General features: G+C 40.4%; 1 protein-coding gene across 3 annotated transcripts in view; it reads right to left on the minus strand.

Moving 5' to 3' along the window:
• psip1a (PC4 and SFRS1 interacting protein 1a) overlaps positions 1-20,073 on the minus strand; it is a 41,571-nt gene that overhangs the window by 1,550 nt on the left and 19,948 nt on the right. For all 3 annotated transcript variants that reach the window (XM_087995068.1, XM_087995067.1, XM_087995073.1), the window contains exons 7-13: positions 17,788-17,866; positions 15,668-15,911; positions 14,538-14,659; positions 14,136-14,206; positions 13,977-14,047; positions 8,501-8,602; positions 4,009-4,243 (exon numbers count right to left, since the gene is read on the minus strand). In XM_087995068.1, coding sequence (XP_087851194.1) covers positions 4,009-4,243; positions 8,501-8,602; positions 13,977-14,047; positions 14,136-14,206; positions 14,538-14,659; positions 15,668-15,911; positions 17,788-17,866 — 924 coding nt within the window. The remainder of the gene's footprint in view (positions 1-4,008; positions 4,244-8,500; positions 8,603-13,976; positions 14,048-14,135; positions 14,207-14,537; positions 14,660-15,667; positions 15,912-17,787; positions 17,867-20,073) is intronic.

The raw sequence follows: 20,073 nt of genomic DNA on the forward strand, positions 1-20,073 counted from the left end.
AGACACCTACTCTGTCATATGCTACATATGAATAAAGTCAACAAGTACCAATTGTCTTTCACAAATGTGCCCTACAATTGGGATACTTGCCACACTTAGTGTTCACATATTCTATCAATCATAGAACATAGAAGAATACAGCGCAGTACAGGCCCTTCGGCCCTCGATGTTGCGCCGATCCAAGCCCACCTAACCTACACTAGCCCACTATCCTCCATATGCCTATCCAATGCCCGCTTAAATGCCCATAATGAGGGAGAGTCCACCACTGCTACTGGCAGGGCATTCCATGAACTCACGACTCGCTGAGTAAAGAACCTACCCCTAACATCTGTCCTATACCTACCCCCCCTTAATTTAAAGCTATGCCCCCTTGTAATAGCTGACTCCATACGTGGAAAAAGATTCTCACTGTCGACCCTATCTAAACCCCTAATCATCTTGTACACCTCTATCAAGTCACCCCTAAACCTTCTTTTCTCCAATGAAAACAACCCCAAGTGCCTCAGCCTTTCCTCATACGATCTTTCTACCATACCAGGCAACATCCTGGTAAACCTCCTCTGCACCCATTCCAGTGCCTCCACATCCTTCCTATAGTATGGCGACCAAAACTGCACACAATACTCCAGATGCGGCCGCACCAGAGTCTTATACAACTGCAACATGACCTCAGTACTCCGGAACTCAATTCCTCTACCAATAAAAACCAGTACGCCATATGCCTTCTTCACCGCACTATTTACCTGGGTGGCAACTTTCAAAGATCTGTGTACATGGACACCAAGATCCCTCTGCTCATCCACACTACCAAGTATCCGACCATTAGCCCAGTACCCCATCTTTTGATTACTCTTACCAAAGTGAATCACCTCACACTTAGCTACATTGAACTCCATTTGCCGCCTTTCTGCCCAGTTCTGCAGCTTATCTATATCCCGCTGTAACCTGCCATATCCTTCCTCACTGTCTACAACTCCTCCGACTTTCGTATCATCCGCAAACTTGCTCACCCAACCTTCTAACCCCTCGTCCAGGTCATTTATAAAAATGACAAACAGCAATGGTCCCAAAACAGATCCTTGCGGAACACCGCTAGTGACGGCACTCCAAGATTAACCTTTGCCATCAACTACTACCCTCTGTCTTCTTCCAGCCAGCCAACTCCTAATCCAAACCTCCAACTCACCCTCAATGCCATACCTCCGTATTTTTGGCAGTAGTCTACCATGGGGAACCTTATCAAACGCCTTACTAAAATCCATATACACCACATCTACCGCTTTCCCCTCGTCCACCTCCTTAATCACCTTCTCAAAGAATTCAATAAGGTTTGTGAGGCACGACCTGCCCTTCACAAAACCATGCTGACTATCCTTGATCACATTATTCCTATCCAGATGTTCATAAATCCTATCCCTTACAATTCTCTCTAAGACTTTGCCCACAACAGAAGTGAGACTCACCGGCCTATAGTTACTAGGGTTATCCCTACTCCCCTTCTTGAACAAGGGAACCACATTTGCTAGCCTCCAATCTTCTGGCACTGCTCCTGTAGACAACGAGGACATAAAAATCAAGGCCAATGGCTCTGCAATCTCCTCCCTTGCTTCCCAGAGAATCCTAGGATAAATGCCATCAGGCCCAGGGGACTTATCTATTTTCACCCTTTCCAGAATTTCGAACACCTCTTCTCTACATACCTCAAAGCCATCCATTCTACTTAATTGTGACTCAGTACTCACATTGACAACAATGTCCTGTTCCTGATTGAATACTGACGAAAAGTATGCATTCAGTGTCTCCCCAATCTCTTCAGCCTCCACATGCAACTTCCCACTACTATCCTTGACTGGACCTATTCCTACGCTAGTCATTCTTTTATTCCTGACATACCTATAGAAAGCCTTAGGGTTTTCCCTAATCCTACCAACTAAGGACCTTTCATGTCCCCTCCTTGCTGCTCTTAGCTCTCTCTTCAGGTCCTTCCTGGCTACCTTATAACTCTCAATCGCCCCAATTGAACCTTCACGCCTCATCTTTACATAGGCCGCCCTCTTCCATTTAACAAGGGATTCCAATTCCTTATTAAACCACGGCTCCCTCACACGACCCTTTCCTCCCTGCCTGACGGGTACATACTTATCAAGGACACTCAATAGTTGCTCCTTGAACAAGCTCCACATATCAATTACGCCCTTGCCTTGAAGCTTACTTTTCCAAGCCACACATCCTAAGTCATGCCTCACCGCATCATAATTTCCCTGCCCCCAGCTATAACTCTTGCCCTGTAGTGCACACTTATCCCTCTCCATCACTAGAGTAAAAGTCACCGAATTGTGGTCACTGTCCCCAAAGTGCTCACCTACCTCTAATTCTAACACCTGGCCTGGTTCATTACCCAGAACCAAATCCAGTATGGCCTCACCTCTTGTTGGCCTATCTACATATTGTGTCAGGAAACCCTCCTGCACACATTGGACAAACACTGACCCATCTAACGAACTTGAGCTATAGCTTTCCCAATCAATATCAGGAAAGTTAAAGTCCCCCATAACAACCACCCTATTACTTTCACTCTTCTCTTGAATCATCCTCGCAATCCTTTCTTCTACGTTTCTAGGACTATTAGGAGGCCTGTAAAAAACTCCTAACAGGGTGAGCTCACCTTTCCTATTCCTAACCTCAGCCCAAACTACCTCAGATGGCGAGTCTTCATCCATCGTCCTTTCCACAGCTGTAATACTATCTTTGACAAGCAATGCCACACCTCCCCCTCTTTTACCCCCACCTCTGACCCGACTAAAACATTTAAACCCTGGAACCTGCAACAGCCAATCTTGTCCCTGTTCTACCCATGTCTCCGTAATAGCCACAACATCGAAGTCCCAGGTACCAACCCACGCTGCAAGTTCACCTACCTTATTTCGTATACTTCTTGTATTGAAGTATACACACTTCAAACCACTTTCCTGTTTACAGGCACCCTCCTTTGAAATTGATGCCATGTTCCTAACCTCCCTACACTCCAGGTCCTGCACCCTAAAGCTACAGTCTGGGTTCCCATGCCCCTGCAGAGTTACTGGATACTAACCAGGAATAAAAGCTTTGACTCATTTCACCTGGGAGTTCAGCTGTAGCACTTTTGAAAGAAAACAGTGTGATGTATTCTGGGATTTAGATTTCAAAATAGAGAGGTAAACCGAAGAACTGTAAATTTCTGGATTTACAGGTGCCAACCCCCCCGGAAAAACCTCCTGCATTGGCTGATGCTTTTGAGCGAACATAAATATATCTCTAACATCAAGAATTGGAAAAGACTGCAGGTTTGACATAAGCTTTGACCTGCCTTTCCTCCTCTTTCCTCCACTATCTACCCTACACCAAAGATATTCAGGTTAGGTGGATTTACCATAAGAAATGCAGGGTTACAGGGATAGGGTGGGATGCTTTTTGGAGGGTGTGCACACACTCAGTGGGTTTCTATGATAAACCTACCCTGTAATAAATGGAGTAAATGATCACAATGGAGAAAAGTGGGCAAAGCCTGCTACTTAAACCTGATACGGAATGCTTGGAAACACGTCCTCACTGACTGTCGTTTACAGGTTGGGAGGGCTCTCAGCAATTGGAGAGATAAACCAAGAATTCTGATTGGACTGCATGAATTGAAGGGGTTGAAAAGGTAGGAGAAAGTAAAGCCAGCCCACTGGATCTCCTTACATAGTGTGTCAGACAAACAACGTGCCCATACAAAACAACTATTAGCAGACAGAGAACCTGGAGACGAAAAGGAAACCACAACAGATTTATAAATATTATCAACCACAGAGAACCATGATTAGTGAGATCTTAGGGCAGCAAGATACTTCAGTCACAGCTAAATATCTTACTCCAGACGGACAGCATGCGATGGAATAAATTCTTTTGATAGTAGAGAACAGAACCATGTTTGTACAGTTAATTCACAGGTAGACAAGGAGTGGGAAAGGTTGATATGAACTTTACCTGTCAGCTGTTCCTCTGTGTTGTCAGTTTTCTTGTTAGTTTCCACTTGATCATTTTTCTTCTCTTGTTCTCGTGCCTTGACTGCTTCCTCATGCTGCCGCTGGTCGGCAAGAGATTTATTCAGTACTTGTGCAATCACAGAATCACCTTCACCAACCAAGAACATGGATTTGAATTTGTTGTAGATCATATCAGCCTTGAACATGATGTCTTGACAGGCTTTGTAATTTCGCATCTGGCACAAGACAAAACCAATACGATCAAAATCCGACAGATGATTTAAAATAAACAGGGAATGGTCTTGATTAGATTTCTATTTGCACAGAATACAGACATAGTTTGAGATTAGATTCCATACAGTATGGAAACAGGCCCTTCGGCCCAACAAGTCCACACCGACCCTCTAAAGAATAACCCACCCAGACCCATCCCCCTACCCTATATGTACCCCTGACTAATGCACCTAACTCTACGGGCAATTTAGCATGGCCAATTCACCTGCACTGCACATTTTTGGATTGTAGGAGGAAACCGGAGCACCCGGAGGAAACCCACGCAGACACGGGGAGAATGTGCAAACTCCACACAGTTGCCCAAGGTGGGAATCGAATCCGGGTCCCTGGTGCTGTGAGGCAGCAGTGCTAACCACTGAGCAACCGTGCTGCCCCAAGGCGAGGATATATATCACAGCCCAAGAAACTATTCATAAAACATGGAAAACTTTGCTTCAGTTACAACAAAAAGTCAATCCCAGTGTCTTTGTTGCAATTAAAACCAAGCAAAACATCTTAATTTTATTTCTGTAAATCCTACACAAAAAGCCTAAACCCTACTGCTTTAAAACAGTGTCAGCAATGTTGTGTCAAGCCTGCATCCTCCAATCATTTGTTTTCTTCCATCTGAAAGGCTGAAGAGCAAAATCGAAGTCCAACATGTACATTAGTAGTTTCAATGAGGATAAAAGTTCACTTCAAGTGCATCGTTCCCAAGGTGCAGTCCCTACTTTATCATCTATAGGTATCAGTTGGCGATAAGTCATAACGCACTTTTTCAATGCTAGTCTTTCAGCTACATATTCATATTTCTAATTTTATGTACGCTATGCCAACCCGCACATGGTTCAGGTAACAATCTGGAGACTGCAATTTTGGAGGTGCTGATTTTTAATTTGGTGCCTAGCTCCTCACCCACAATGTAGAACCTCTTTCCTTGTTCTATGTCATTCATGGGCTATGACAACTGGATGTCTGCGCTCCCTGCTAAACTACAAGTTCCCCTCTAGCCCTGCGCACATGTCCTAAAGCATGACATCATGCTGGCAACATAGGTGTCTGAACTCTTACTTTTGCTGCAGAGAATGATGCGAATCCCTCTCATTATACTTTGCCTTACTATCAATACATTCCTTGTTGTTCCCTCCACTTGATTGGCTCACTGTACCTTGGTACTATGGTCAGTTTGCTCATCCACCCTGTAAATCATACTCTTATTCAAACAGGTGGAGATAACCTCAAATGTATTCGACACTTTCAGATGGCTGAAAGTCCTGCCCTCTGGATTCCCCTATCTGCCTCACTCTCACACACCCTCCTGTATCTGACCAAATCAGAAGACCCTATTTTAAACGGTGTGACTGTCTCCTGAGCATCCAGATTAACTTTTCCCTTCATGATGGGTGGAGGAGTCTGCACCTCAGCTGCCAACTCAATAAAGCTTGAGCCAAAGCAGCTCAAGACACAAACATTTACTGCACACATCTTAAACCTTACGAATGCAAGTGTCCTCAATAACTCATTTCCCTCGAGTGCAAGATCCAATTTCTACAGGGTATGAAGGGTAGAAAGGCAATAAAAAGCTCCTTCCAACTCTTTATCAAACTCCCCCAGTCACCAATTCCTTGGGTGTGTGATTACTATCTTCAGCTTTTTATGTTTGCCTCTGGCAGCAGTGAAGAACTTTATCTTTATAACCAACTGAACTGGGTGTGGAGAAACCAGATTCAACTTATATTTATGAATTACCCAACTTTCTCAGTAGTCTGTCTACCTTGTTCAAGCTCTCATCAGCCACTAGTTGGACTCCAGGAATTCAGTGCAAGTTCAGAATGGAAGCCAGAAGGAAAGCAACTGCTAAAGCAGTAGCAGCAATAGTTAGAAGGGGGATGTACTTGTATGCGCAGACTGGGATTCAGGAGCTGTGGAGGCAATGGGAGCAGGGCTGGGAGCCAGGACAGAGCATCTGAAGTTCTAGATTAGATTAGATTTTTTTTTTAGATTTTTTTTAGATTACTTACAATGTGGAAACAGGCCCTTCGGCCCAACAAGTCCACACCGCCCCGCCGAAGCACAACCCACCCATACCCCTACATTTACCCCTTACCTAACACTACGGCCAATTTAGCATGGCCAATTCACCTGACCTGCACATCTTTGGACTGTGGGAGGAAACCGGAGCATCCGGAGGAAACCCACGCAGACACGGGGAGAACGTGCAAACTCCACACAGTCAGTCGCCTGAGGCGGGAATTGAACCCGGGTCTCTGGCGTTGTGAGGCAGCAGTGCTAACCACTGTGCCACCGTGCCGCCCAAAAGTTCCTGGTGGTGACAACAGACATTAGGGCTTTAAAATCTAATAGTGGATTGTGGGATAAGGGGGTGGGAGTCCTGGGTAAGAAGTCTTATTGTGCAATGAAACCACAAAACAGGAACTTTTGTGGCATGCGACTTAAACTGAAACTTGAGGCTAAATGGATTATTTTCTTATCAAGGTTAACATGAAAAAGCAAGCCAATATTAAGCAGGGATTTATACAAGTTTGTTTAAAATTACAAAGGCAGTGAACTTAACAAACATGTCTGGTCTGGGTGGATTACATCTGTGCATCTTAAAATAATCCAGTGAAGAGATAGCAGAGATATAGATGTTTGAAAAAGGTATAGTTCCAGAGGACTGGCAGATAGCTAAAGTAATTACATATCCAGGGAACTATGGACCAGTCAGCACATTACAAAAAGAATATGGAGGCACTGCAGAGACTGGAGTGAAGATTTACAAGAATGATATCAGAGACCCATGGGCATACATCTCAGGAAAGACTCAATAGGGTGAGCTGATTATCTCTTGGAGAGAAAGTTGACTGAGTTTCACTGAATAGAGATCCTTAAAAATTTTGATAGAATGGATAGAAAGACAATGTACCCTCTTGCATAGCAGAGCATAATTAAATGGAAAAGTCAAAAAGGGAATTCAGAAGAAACTTATTTTCCTAAAGAGTCATGAGAATGTACAAGTTACCATCGCAGAAAGGAGTGGAAGTAATTAATAGGAATTCACTAGTTAGGTAATTAAGGGGAAGTGAGACCAGAATGAGGGAGAAGGGAACAGATGGTCACAATAGTGGCTTTAAATGAGACAAGTTTTTTTGGGGGTGGGGGTGGGGGTGGGGGTGGGGAGAGGTTCAAATTGACCATAAGCACCAGCCAAATGTCCCATTTCTGCTCTTGTAAATTCTACTTAATCCTACGTAAGTGATGTCTCCAATAACAATCCAAACTAATTCTTACTGCTCCGCTCTTTCCCAATAACCCTCCAGCCTTCTCTGCTTCTGGGTGTTCATCTAATTTTCCCTTAAGGAAGTGCTCATTGCCATTTTAAAATGATCCTCATTTGTCACAAACTTTCCTGAAGTGCAGTCTATCAAAACCCTTCAATTTCTTTTTTGAAAGAAAAAGTTCTCAAGAGGTCCAGTTAAAATCACGCCTGCTTGTCACCTGAATTTCTCTTCCCTAAAATCATCCTTGTTCATCTTCTTGTAAGCTCTCTGCATAGAGGGTATTATTTGAATTTCAGATTATCCAAACAAGATCTCAAGGTCCCAATGCTTGGGTAAACGGTGTTATCCAAACATTCGATTATCTGAATAAAATACTCCCCACCATTGTCGTTCAGATAATTGAGGTTGCCCAGTATTACCTGACCTTCACTGCATTCCTCACCCAAGTGGAGCCAGAACTGACTTGGAGCACACCTTCTGACCATTCCCTAGACCAAACCTCAGAGTTCATCACAATGCCTTTCTAGTAAACCAACCACACTGACATTTTCCTCTGGGAGCACAATCCTGCAATTTCCTAACACAGGAACACGGCAACTGATTGAATTTCGTCTCCAAGTTCAAATGATCATCCTCTACATTCCTTACTTACTCCATTAATCATTTATTCTAAACGCTTCAAAGATTTGCCTCTGATGATTCAGTGCTCGGATGTCCCAGATCAATCCACTAATTTTGCCGTATATTCCTTCTCTTGCTTGTTACCCAGTGATCACTACTAAAAGGTTTACAAGAGATGTTAAATAAAGATTCCACATTCAACTAATCCAACTGACTCTCAGGTCTAGCTTCACAACAATTTCAGAAGGGAGATTGGAAAATGGACACACAATAAGGTGAATGAGGAAAATCAGCTCTTAAAATCTGAACCCATCGAACCTTCTTAAGTGTTGCAATCAGTTCACTGTGTTTCTGCAGATGCTGCGGAGTAACCTGGAGTGCTGCAAGTTCATCTAAGGTCTCAATGCATTTTTTCACATCCTAAAGGAACAGAAGTTATATGTGAGGCATCGCATCAATTTTGTATTTGCAGTTACTAAAATACAAAATTCCTAAATGTAACAATTTTATTCCTTGCATTAAAAGAAAAAAAGTTAGATTTATGATTAGGTTTCGATTTGAAGTTTTTAGGTTGAACAATTTCAGTTATGTTCAATTTTCAGGACTTGAACTACATTGCAACTCATCCCCATTCTCACTGTTTTATGCAAAGTTTTACATTTAGTTTCCAAACTAAATCGTTCCTAATTTTCATTGACTATGCAGCCTAAATACCAGAAATTATTTTTGACATTCTCCACAGAAGGACTGAAAACGACATACATTATTCATAATTCCTCCGTAAAACTCATCTACTTTCTTTCTCCATCCATAAAATCTTTTCAAAAATAAAGAGTTTGGTCACCCTGCCCATTACTTTCCAAATGGTACACCATGAAGATTACATAAATACAATTTCTCAATGATACTCAGACCCAGGGTAACCCAAAAAAAATGTTAATTCTAGGTGCCAATGTAAGTAGTCCATGAAGTTACAGTAATCAAAAGACATATGGCATGGATTTTGAATAGATGGCTTTGCCTCACTTATCCACAGTCACTCAATACACAGTTGATTGCCCAACATGCTGAATGGACTATCAAATTGGAAGTGTTTGTTTTAGCAAATGTAGTAACAATAATGCCTAAATAATGTGACATTGCAGTGATCAAAGGCGGACAGAAGCACTGATCTAGCCATATTGTTCTCTCAATGACATCAAAGTCTTATTTTGAGAAATTCTGAATTTTATTAATGTGAGAATTCCTCCAGAAACATGTGGCTCCATTGAACAAGATGACAAGTTTTTACTGATCTACTGATCTCAAATACTAAGTCTCTAGCAATGCTGAGGCATTAGTTGTGACAGGCGGCAGCTGAACTGGAGACACTGGATTTTGTGCACCTGTATGATCAAGGGAACAAGTGTAGTAATCGGCCCATTGGGGTTTCAACTGTTTCCTTCACCTTCCACTGCAATCTGAAATGTGACTCGGCTACTTTAGAGTTATACACACCTCCTGCAAACAATACTTGACTTTGTTTGGAGTTCTTCCAGCAACATTAGGAGTGCCTCCTTTTTGTGTAAAGTAAACATCCAAACATACCAAAGCATCAAACTGAAACAAGCTATCTACACCACACTTGTGACTGAAGTTCAAAGTACTCCATAGACTACAAAGCACTTTGGAACATTCTGAGATTGTGCAAGATGCTTAAGTAAATAGATTTTCTTTTCTTTACTACATCAATGGAAATCATGCACCACTACACTGAAAATGAGCTATGGCATGATGTAGAACTGGAAGGATGCCATGCTACAATAGGTTATTAGTTTTGCAATTGTTTTTATTCACATCAACAAGACTAAAGTACTGCAAATACTGGATATCTGAAATAAAAAAAAGTGCTGGAGAAGCCAGCCAGGTGTGGTAGCAATTGTGCAGAGAGAGAGCATACGACTTCAATATGAGGACTAACATTTTCTCTTCCACAGATGTTACCAGACCTGGTGAGTTTCTCTATCATTTTCTGTTTTCATTTTCACGGTCTTGACTGTATGTCAGACTGATAGGGACATCTGTTAGCAATGGGAACAGGTGACAAGTTTCATAAGTTTGGGGAGTCTCAACCAAATTCCATAGATCGTTGCACTGAAAAAGATCAATTTACATCTACTCTCTGCTTCTCATTAGTCAATCTCCTCACCATTCCATATGCTAAACCTTTACCATGAGCATTTACTTTCCAAAATAACCGTTGATGTAGTACCTTACCACTTTGCCTTCTAGAAATTTAACTATAGTACAGCCACTGGTTCTCCTTTGATCACAGCACATTACTTAGAGTCAGGGACACATAGAATGGAAACTGACCCTTCGATCTAACCTGTCTCTAAACTAACACCATATCCCTCCAAACCTTTCCTATTCATGATCTTATCAAAATCTTTTAAATGTTCTAACTGTACCTACATTCACCACTTTCTCTGGCACATTCCATACACGAACCAGAGTTGCCCCTCACATCCTTTTCACATCTTTCTCTCTCACCTTAAAAATATGTCCCCTCGCTTTGAATTCCCCCACCATAGGGAAAAGACCCATGTCATTCCCATTCCTAATTCAGAGATGGAAATGTGTTGCTGGAGAAGCGCAGCAGGTCAGGCAGCATCTAGGGAACAGGAGAATCGACGTTTCGGGCATTAGCCCTTCTTCGGGCTAATGCCCGAAACGTCGATTCTCCTGTTCCCTAGATGCTGCCTGACCTGCTGCACTTCTCCAGCAACACATTTCCATCTCTGATCTCCAGCATCTGCAGACCTCATTTTCTCTCCATTCCTAATTCACCTTATCAATGCCCCTCATGAGTTTATAACCTCAATTGGGTCACCCCTCAAACTCTTAAGCTCCAGTGAAAAAGGTCCAGTCTATTTTTAGATCTCAATATTCCTGGTAATTTTTTTCGGAATCCTCTCCACTTTAATAATCTCTCCTAGAACTTCTTCAAAGAACTTCAATAGATTGATCAAGCAGGACTTCCTTTTCTCAAAACAATGCTGACTTTGCCTGATATTCTTGAACTTTACCAAATGCCTTGCTATAATATCAACAGCATCTAACGTTTCTTTCTATGACAGATGTCACGTCAACTGGCTTTTAGTTCCTGCTTACTTTCTTCTTCCATTTTTGAATTTTAAAAAAAAGTTAGCTTCACTATCTTCCAGCAAGGGAGCTTTGAAAAATTTAAGCCAGTGCACCAAGCAATTCACTGCCTATTTCTCTGCAGACTGCAGGAGAATATCCATTGGACCCATACATTTGTTGAGCCAAAGCTCAAACAATCTACTTAATACTGTTTCTCTGGTGATTGTGATTTCCTCTCCTCATTTCTTGCTTTATCATTGTTCCTGAGATGTTATTTATATCCTTCATAATGAAGACTACTGCAAAATACCTGTTTAATTTATTATGCATTATTTTTCAGTATTAATTCTTCATTAAGTCTCATTTTTCTCATTTGGTTAACTCTCCTTTACATATTTATAGAAATTCTTACTATAGTTATTTTTGTGTTTCTGACTAGCTTTCTCTTGTAACCTATTTTCCCCTCCATTAAATTTTAGTCATTGTGCTTTGTTTTCAATATACTATCCAACTTTTTGACTAGTCACCAGTTTTGGGAGAATTTTATGCTTTTTTTAAGAGTCATAGAAATATACAGCACAGAAACAGACCCTTCGATCCAACTCGCCCAGATATCCTAAACTAATCTAGTCCCATTTGCTTGGCCCATATTCCTCTAAACTCTTCCTATTCATATACCGTCCAGTTGCCTTTTAAAGATGTAATTGTGTAATTGTACCAGCCTCCACCACTTCTTCTGGTAAGTCATTCCATACACACACCACCCTCTGCATGAAAAAGTTGCCCCTTCGGTCCCTTTTAAATTTTACTCCTCTCACCCTAAATCTATGATCTCCAGTTCTGGACTCCCCTAACCCAGGAAAAAGATTTTGTCTATTTACCCTATCCATGCCCATGATTTTATAAAAATGTCATCCCTCAGCCTCCGACATTCCAGGGAAAACAGCCCCAGCCTATTCAGCCTCTCCCTATACCTCAAACCATCCAACCCTGGCAACATCCTTGTAAATCTTTTCTGAACTCTTTCAAGTTTCACAACATCCTTCCCATTGGAGGGAGACCAGAACTGCACGCAATATTCCAAAAATGGCCTAACCAATGTCCTGTACAACTGCAACATGACCTCCCAACTCCTATACTCAATGCTCTGTCCAATAAAGGAAAGCATACCAACTGCCTTCTTCACTATCCTATCTACCAGTGATTCCACTTTAACCATTCTAGTTAACCACAGATAGTGGGCTCATCCCTTAGCATTTCCTTAGCCATTGGAACATATTCTGTATATTCTGAAATATCCCATTAAATGGCTGCCACTGCATCTTTATTGACCTGTGCTTTAACCTAATTAGTCACTTCACTTCAGCCAGCTCTGCTTTCATGCCCATATAACTTCCACCATTTAAAATGTTTAAAAATAGTCTCAAACCTGCTCCTCTCTCCCGCAAACTGAACAGAACATTCAGTCATATTATGGTGGCTGCTGTCCAAAGAGCCCTTCTCAGCGAGATGAATTAATACTAGTTTATTACACTATATCAGACCTAATACAGCCAACGCTCTGGCCAACTCCAGGAGGTGATGTTCTAAGATGCTACCCTGAAAGTATTCTATGAAGTTTTCAGTTAAATGAGTGGGCAAAAATCTGGCAAATGGAGGATAATGTGGGAAAAGATGAAAAAAAGTGTTCATTTTGGCAGAAAGAATACAAAAAGCATATTATCTAAACAGTGAGAGACTGCAGAACTCTGAAATGCACAGGGGATCTGGGTATCCTAGTGTATGAATTATAAAAAGTTAGTGTGCGTGTGCAGGTACAGCAAGTAATTAGGCAAGCTAATTGACTGTTTATAATTTATCACGAGGCAAGGTGAATACAGAAATGAAAAGGTTTAATTCAGTTGTAGAGGTGACCACATCTGGAATACTGTACAGAGTACTGGTCTCCTTTGAGGAAGGTTGTAAATGAATTGGAAGCAATTCAGAGAAGGTTTACCAGGTTCATATCTGGAATGGACAGCCTGTTTTGTGAGGAAAGGTTAGACACGCTAAACATTTATCCACTGGAATTAAGATGGGCAAGAAGCAAGTTGATTGAAACATACAAGCTCCTAAAGGGGTCTTGTTAGGTTTCATATGCAAAAGAAATTTTCTCTCCTGACAGAGCCTAGAACCAGGCATTGCTATTTTAAAATAAGGGGTCATATATTTAAAACTATGATAGAAGAAAACATTTTTTTCTGACAGAAGTGCCGTTGAACCTTCTTCCTCAAAAGGCAGTGGAACCCTTGAATATATTTCAGGCAACAATATGTAGATTATTGAGAAGTAAGGGAGTGCAAGGTTCAGGGGTGTAGATTAATCAGATCAGCCGAAGGGTCTTATTTGAATGCCAGAGCCACCCATTCTTGTTCTTATTTTGTACATAAGTCTGTATGTTCACAAAATTACAAGATAAAAGGTGACAATCCTGATAAATTACAAAACTATTCTGAAGTATCTACTTGAAACAATTGTCAAATAGTAAAAAGTACATAAACATATAAAACAAAATAAATCAATCACAGCTCTATTATTCAGAAATTGAACTTACAATCGTTCTCTTCATCACAAAATTTACACCAATCAGGAACAGATCCAATGTTGTATTCAACTACTGAGTACTCACAGGCTTGTCGATCTTCAGTGATAATTTAATTTCACTGTGCAACTTTTGAAGTCTCAATTCCATTGACATTTCTGTGAACCAAGGTAAAGGAAGTCATATTTTGTGAAATAAAATTCAGTCAGCTTTTCTATTAATACTGCAATGAATCTAAACACACACCTCTTTTTTTTTCTATTTTCTTGAAGTTGAGTTTTTCTTCTCTCTTTCCTTCTTTCTCCTCTTTGGTTTGCCTGGAAGGAAAGATAAATCAAAGTTAACAGATGAACTATACTTACGCAATTGGTTTCACCTGACGAGAGGAAAACAACCACCGCATCCAAGTTTAGAACTTTCAGTCAAAAGGGATTCCTTTCCCAAAACTGGGATCCCCAAAAGGTTTTATGGAAACATATTATTTCAAAATGAACTTCACAACACTGATGAATTTCAAATATTTCACAAAGCACTCATTTCTATTCCTAAAAGAAGATCTGAAGAGGTGTCAGATCCAGATTATTTCAATAATCAACATGCATCATGGGTTCAACATGCAAGAATTTATCAACAGAAACTGGTACTTACTGCTCATCTTTTTTGCTTTCCTCCACTTTGCACAGCTTTTCTTCCTGTTCCCTTTCATTTTGTTTTTTCATTAGATTTCTTCTATTAGCAGCATCCCACTTTGTTTTTTTGGTTTTCTCTTCCTTTGAGCACAATGGTGAACAAAAAAAAAAATGTTATATATGAGCAAAAATAAAGAAAAACAAGATAAAGTTGTATTAGAGGAATGCATGTCAAAGTTAATGAAAGTTAGCTTAGGGCTGACGGTGCTAATCTGAAAAAAAGTGAGCAAACAACAGCATGATTCTATTGTCTCACAAAGCAGGAATTTCTCCTGCTAAGTGAACATCTGCACAATTCACAAAGATAAACTGTCACATTCAGCAGCAACAGCAGATCTTGATTCTACAATTAAAGCTGGCGGACAACTGAATGGTTAGAATGATTCTGGTCTCCTCTTCAGGCTGAAAGCTTGGTGGTGACAATTGCTTTTTTGGAGCAGGAAGTGGGACATCAAGAACTACATCATTAGGTCTTTCAAGGGTAACCACAGAACATGGAATTTTACCATATGCATTTCGTAGCTCTTCATAAATGTAACAATCCATTACAATTGTATCTATATGCAACAGCAGCAGCTGTTCTCGGCCACAGTAGAAAACACAGATCAGTTTCTTACACTTATTTTATTAGATTAGATTCTCTACAGTGTGGAAACAGGCCCTTCGGCCCAACAAGTCCCCGTTTTGTTTTAGGAAAAGATTCCCAGCTATTGTTTTCAAATTTATTTCCTGACAAAAACATCCTGCAAGTTAAAATAAACTGTCCCACCACTTAGCAGAGGTATTAACGTGTGTTAACACATCCATCATTCTTAATGGACCTCAAAAGAACCAACTTCCAAACTGTGCAAAATTAATCCATTCCAAATCCATTTCTCTACTCATCAAGAACAGACGTTGGAAAATCAAGTTACTGGAAGTCTAATAATTCTCTGATTTTCAAACATACTCCAGCAGACCAGAAGAAATATTCGGTAAATAGACATCCCATCAGTGTAACCTGAGGGGAATCAGCCAAACATAAAACAGGTTCAAGAAAATGAAATCCTATGCTGCTGTCTGTACTTTTAGATGTCAAACAGTGCTTACTCCATCTTCTGGTTCCTCCTCTTCAGACTCTGAAGTTGACTTGGTCTTGGTGCTTCTCCTCCTCTTGGGTTCTGCAAGGTCCTTCTTTCCTTCCTTTTTAACTAGATCTTTTTTTGGTTTGTCACTCTTTTTATCCTCTTTCTTCTCTTCCTCCTCCTTCACTTTCTTTTGCTCATGCTGTTTCTTTCGTTTCTCTTCCAAGGCTGCCTTCTTCACCTCAGCTTTGTTCATATCATCATTCTCACTGGCAGAACATACAAAACATCAGCTACATAAAATTCATACTTCAAAACAAGCAACAGTGGAACTCAGAAACAAAGGTTTTAGTGGACAAGACATCCATTTGATCACAACTTTCAACTCATCCCATTTCCTCTTATCTCTCTCGACTCCATTTAATAAGAGGATCAATTCTTAATCAAGGACAAACATAGAAACTGCTGGAAAAGCTCAGCAGACCTGGCAGCATTTGTGCAGAGAAATAAGAGTTGATGTTTTGGGTTGAGTGGCCCTTCCTCAGAACTAGAGAATTTTAGCCATTTTGAGAGGATCTAACCTCAATATTAGAGGGATATCAGTAAATAGTAAGGTGGTAAATGTTGGGTGAAGTAAAATTTTAAAGGCTGAAATTGATAAATTTAAGAGCTATGGGGCACAGATGGAAACTGCAGCTGAAGTACAGATCAACCATTGTCTACATGAATGCTAGAACAGCTCAAAAGACTGCTTAGCACTTTTTTTAATGCTTTTGATGTTCCCAACAGTGTTAGCTTCTCACAAACAGTATTAACAAGATTGGTGTCAAGGAAATTAATAAAATCTTGAAATAAATTATGCAATGTATTATACTTAAAGAAAAGCTGAAGTTGTACATCTTTCAGATGAAGTATTGAATCAAAGACCCAAAAGACCTAAAGTGGATACAATAAATGTTTCAGCATATTTCACAAGGGAATCTATCGAACACCAGCATAATTTACTTGATGGCAAAGAGGGTAAAATTGTGGATTGTACCACTTCTACCATCAACCTTTCAATTTTGAATAACTAATATGGCACAAAACAGACTTTCACTCAACCAATGTTAGTCCAATACAGATTCTGAAATTGCAACCTGGCTGCTATGTTCTCTACATTACAAGAATGATCATTCGGAAAATGTTTTATTCACTGGCTATAAAGTGTTTTGGGTATCCTCAGCTCTTGAAAGGAGCTACATAAAATTTAAGTATTTATTTGAAACTGCAGTATTGCTCATAATATATAACTTCTCTAAAAATAAAGCAAAATAATGTCCTCACCCAGCCTTTCAGAGTCACAGAGCACAGAAGAGGCTTTTGGACCCAACAAGTCAATGCCAATGTTAACCCCATTTTCCAGGATTTGGTCCAAAGTCTTGACTGTTCAAGTGCTCATCCAATTCCTTTTTAAAAGTTGGGAGGTGCTCTACCTCAACTACCCTCCCAGGCAGATTCCCAACGAACTCCGGGTGAAAAATATTTCCATCAGATTCCCTCTAAACTTCCTGTACTTCGCATTAAAATTATGCCCTATCATTACTGACCCTACAACTAAAGGGAACAGCTGTTTCCTACCCACTCTGTCCATGCCACTCGATCTGATAAACCTCAATCAGTTCCCTTCTCAGCCTTCTCTAAAGAAAACAACCCAAGCTTATCCATTCTCTCACCATAACTAAAATGCTCCATCTCATTCAATATCCTGATGACTCTGCTCTGCACCTCTGCCATTGCAATCACATCTTCTTATAGTGGGGTGACCAGAACTGCACAGTACTCCAGCTTGGCTTAACCAAAGTTTTGCATAATTTTGTATAAACCTCGGTGCTCTAATAATCTACCCCACGACTGATGAGGCAAGTGTTCCATATTCCTTCTTAACCAACTAATTAATATAACATGCCACCTTCAGGGATCTGTGGACAAGCACTCCAAGATCCTTCTGTTCCTGCGAGCTTCCTAGTGACCTGCCATTCATTCAGCACTCCATACTGTTGAGACAGATATTAGATTCAGATCATGCTGAATGATTCAAACAATGAAAAGTTAAGGTTTCGCTAACCCTGAAAGTCTTAAACAATGAATGTTGAACCAGCTAACCTTTCATCGCCTGTGCGTGCAGCCATTATCATGGCTTTAGGTCGCCTTCCTCTAGGTTTTGGAGTCTTCACCTCAACAGCTGCAAGCAGAAAAGCACAGAGAGATGCATAAAGAAGAGATCTTGACAGATGTAGCACTCAAAACACTTCCACATAAAAGACTTCAAAGTATACTATTCATATTTGCAAAAACAACCACATGCATCTAAAACTAGCTGCAAATTGCATGTGCGCGCGTGGAAAAAATATCAAAGAGCACAAATTTTTTTTTGAAAAGTTGACTTAATCAACAACACTAGAATAAAGTCAGCGACGCATTTAATTCAAAGCAAAGTTAAATCTATCAGACGGATCTCGAGTGATCCTTTTCTCAAATGATGATTTGTGTTAAGTTTCAGGCTGACAAAACATTTGTATTTCTCTTCTGCTGGTTTAAAATTTTAAAACACTTTCACACTAAAATAGATATACAGAGGAACCTCGATTATCCGAAGGACACAGGTGGGGAGTATGTCGTTGAATTAATCAAATTCCGGATAATCAAATGTCGGATAACAGTTTAGCCAAGCCCTGGGACCTTGCGATCTTGACGGATAATCCGATATTCGGATAATCGAGGTTCCTCTGTACAAATTGAAAATTGCACAAGTCTTACTGGTACTTTAGAATGGTTTACATAAAGTGAATGAAAAAGCCCCATCAGACAGCCCCTATTTCATCTATACCATGTTTCTCTGAGCTGTATTAAGCAAACGTGGCCTTAATTGTTGTATTCAAAACTTGCCCACTATTTTAAGAAATGCAAACATGCATCACCACTTCCAAAGCTCAACACAAACTGGCCCGTGACCAAAGACTTCATTTAATTTTTCAACAGCCAGACTTTCCATGTTTTCAGTTTAGATCCAGCAATATGCAATGAAAAAAAACTGAATTGGATTTTCATGTCAATTCCTTAAGACAATCTCCATATAAGGATACAAGTTCACTCTAGGGGAAAAATATTCTCCACTTTATGAAATACTTCATCCCTTATAAAATAGCAGACATATTGATGATGAGAATAATACTTTTTGCTTCAAATGTCACACTTTGTCAGATGAAAAATAATAATTTATTCAGCCAGGCAGAAGGGGATAGTGGTGAACGGGGCTCATTGCACCATCATTCTGCCTGATTTTAAAAAGTTTTCATTGATTTGTCTCACTTCTTCCAAATTAAAATGATGTCATTATGTGAACCCATTTAGGTCCAGGCTATACCTTGACTTTCATGGCGTTCCTGGAAAATTTATTGCTCCAATATTATTTGAGTTCCCTTCTCTGTGTCATCTTCTAATACACTGATGACATACACTGGTCATCAACACCTCTCATCTTGAAGTGAAAAGTGATAATATCCACCATCACGTCATGTATTCTTCAATTTCCTCTCTCAATTTTGCCACCTTCATTTCCAGGAATTGGCTATTCACCAATTATCTCTATAAGCCGACTCACTCCCACAGGTGGTGAGAAGGGGGTGTGACTATTTCATACTTGCAAGTTTTATATCATGTCACATTTATTCTCACACTATCACCCTTTCACACCAATGCTCTAGATATGCCAGTCTTCCGACTTCAGCCAAGAAACTCAGCCACATGTTCTACTGCCTAGATTTCCAATCTGACCTAGTCCCCCTCAACAATATACTACTCCTTGGTCTCACCTTTCACAGCAACCAGCCTCCACATTCAATGGCAACATCCCGTTCCACTTCCTTCACGCCCATCAACTCAGTGCTTCCCAAACTGCAAGATCCAACATCTGTCCTTTTACCTCCTGTCCCACCATCTGGGATCCTAATACCTTTTCCAGGTGATACAATATTGAAAGAAGTAAAATTAAAATGTATTTGATGCTCATAAAACAATCTACTCTATACAAGGGAACCAAATGCAAATTGGGTCATCATTTTGTTGAATACCTCTGCTCAGTCCACAAGTTTGTCCTGCGCTGCTGGTTACTCACCATTCTATTTCTCTGTCTCACTCAGTACATCGTTCTCAGCCAGCTGCACCATCCCAATAAATCCAAAGGATGTACAGATAGGAGTCTTTGCAGCTATCCAGACACCACTGCTCCTTTTTTTTTTAAAATATAGGCAGCTGTTATTTGCAATAATTCCGTTCATTAAATCAGATCTGTCTTCCATCGAAGACACCCGCCTTCTTTCCTGTTCTCTTCCAACCCTACTCTCCTCACACTTACACTTGCTTAGAAATTATATCTGTAATGTATTTCAA

Source organism: Chiloscyllium plagiosum, unplaced genomic scaffold (assembly GCF_037043375.1).
Source record: "Chiloscyllium plagiosum isolate Xiang-an unplaced genomic scaffold, Cpla_swu_hap1 HiC_scaffold_2, whole genome shotgun sequence".
In the NCBI taxonomy this organism is placed as follows: Eukaryota; Metazoa; Chordata; class Chondrichthyes; order Orectolobiformes; family Hemiscylliidae; genus Chiloscyllium; species Chiloscyllium plagiosum.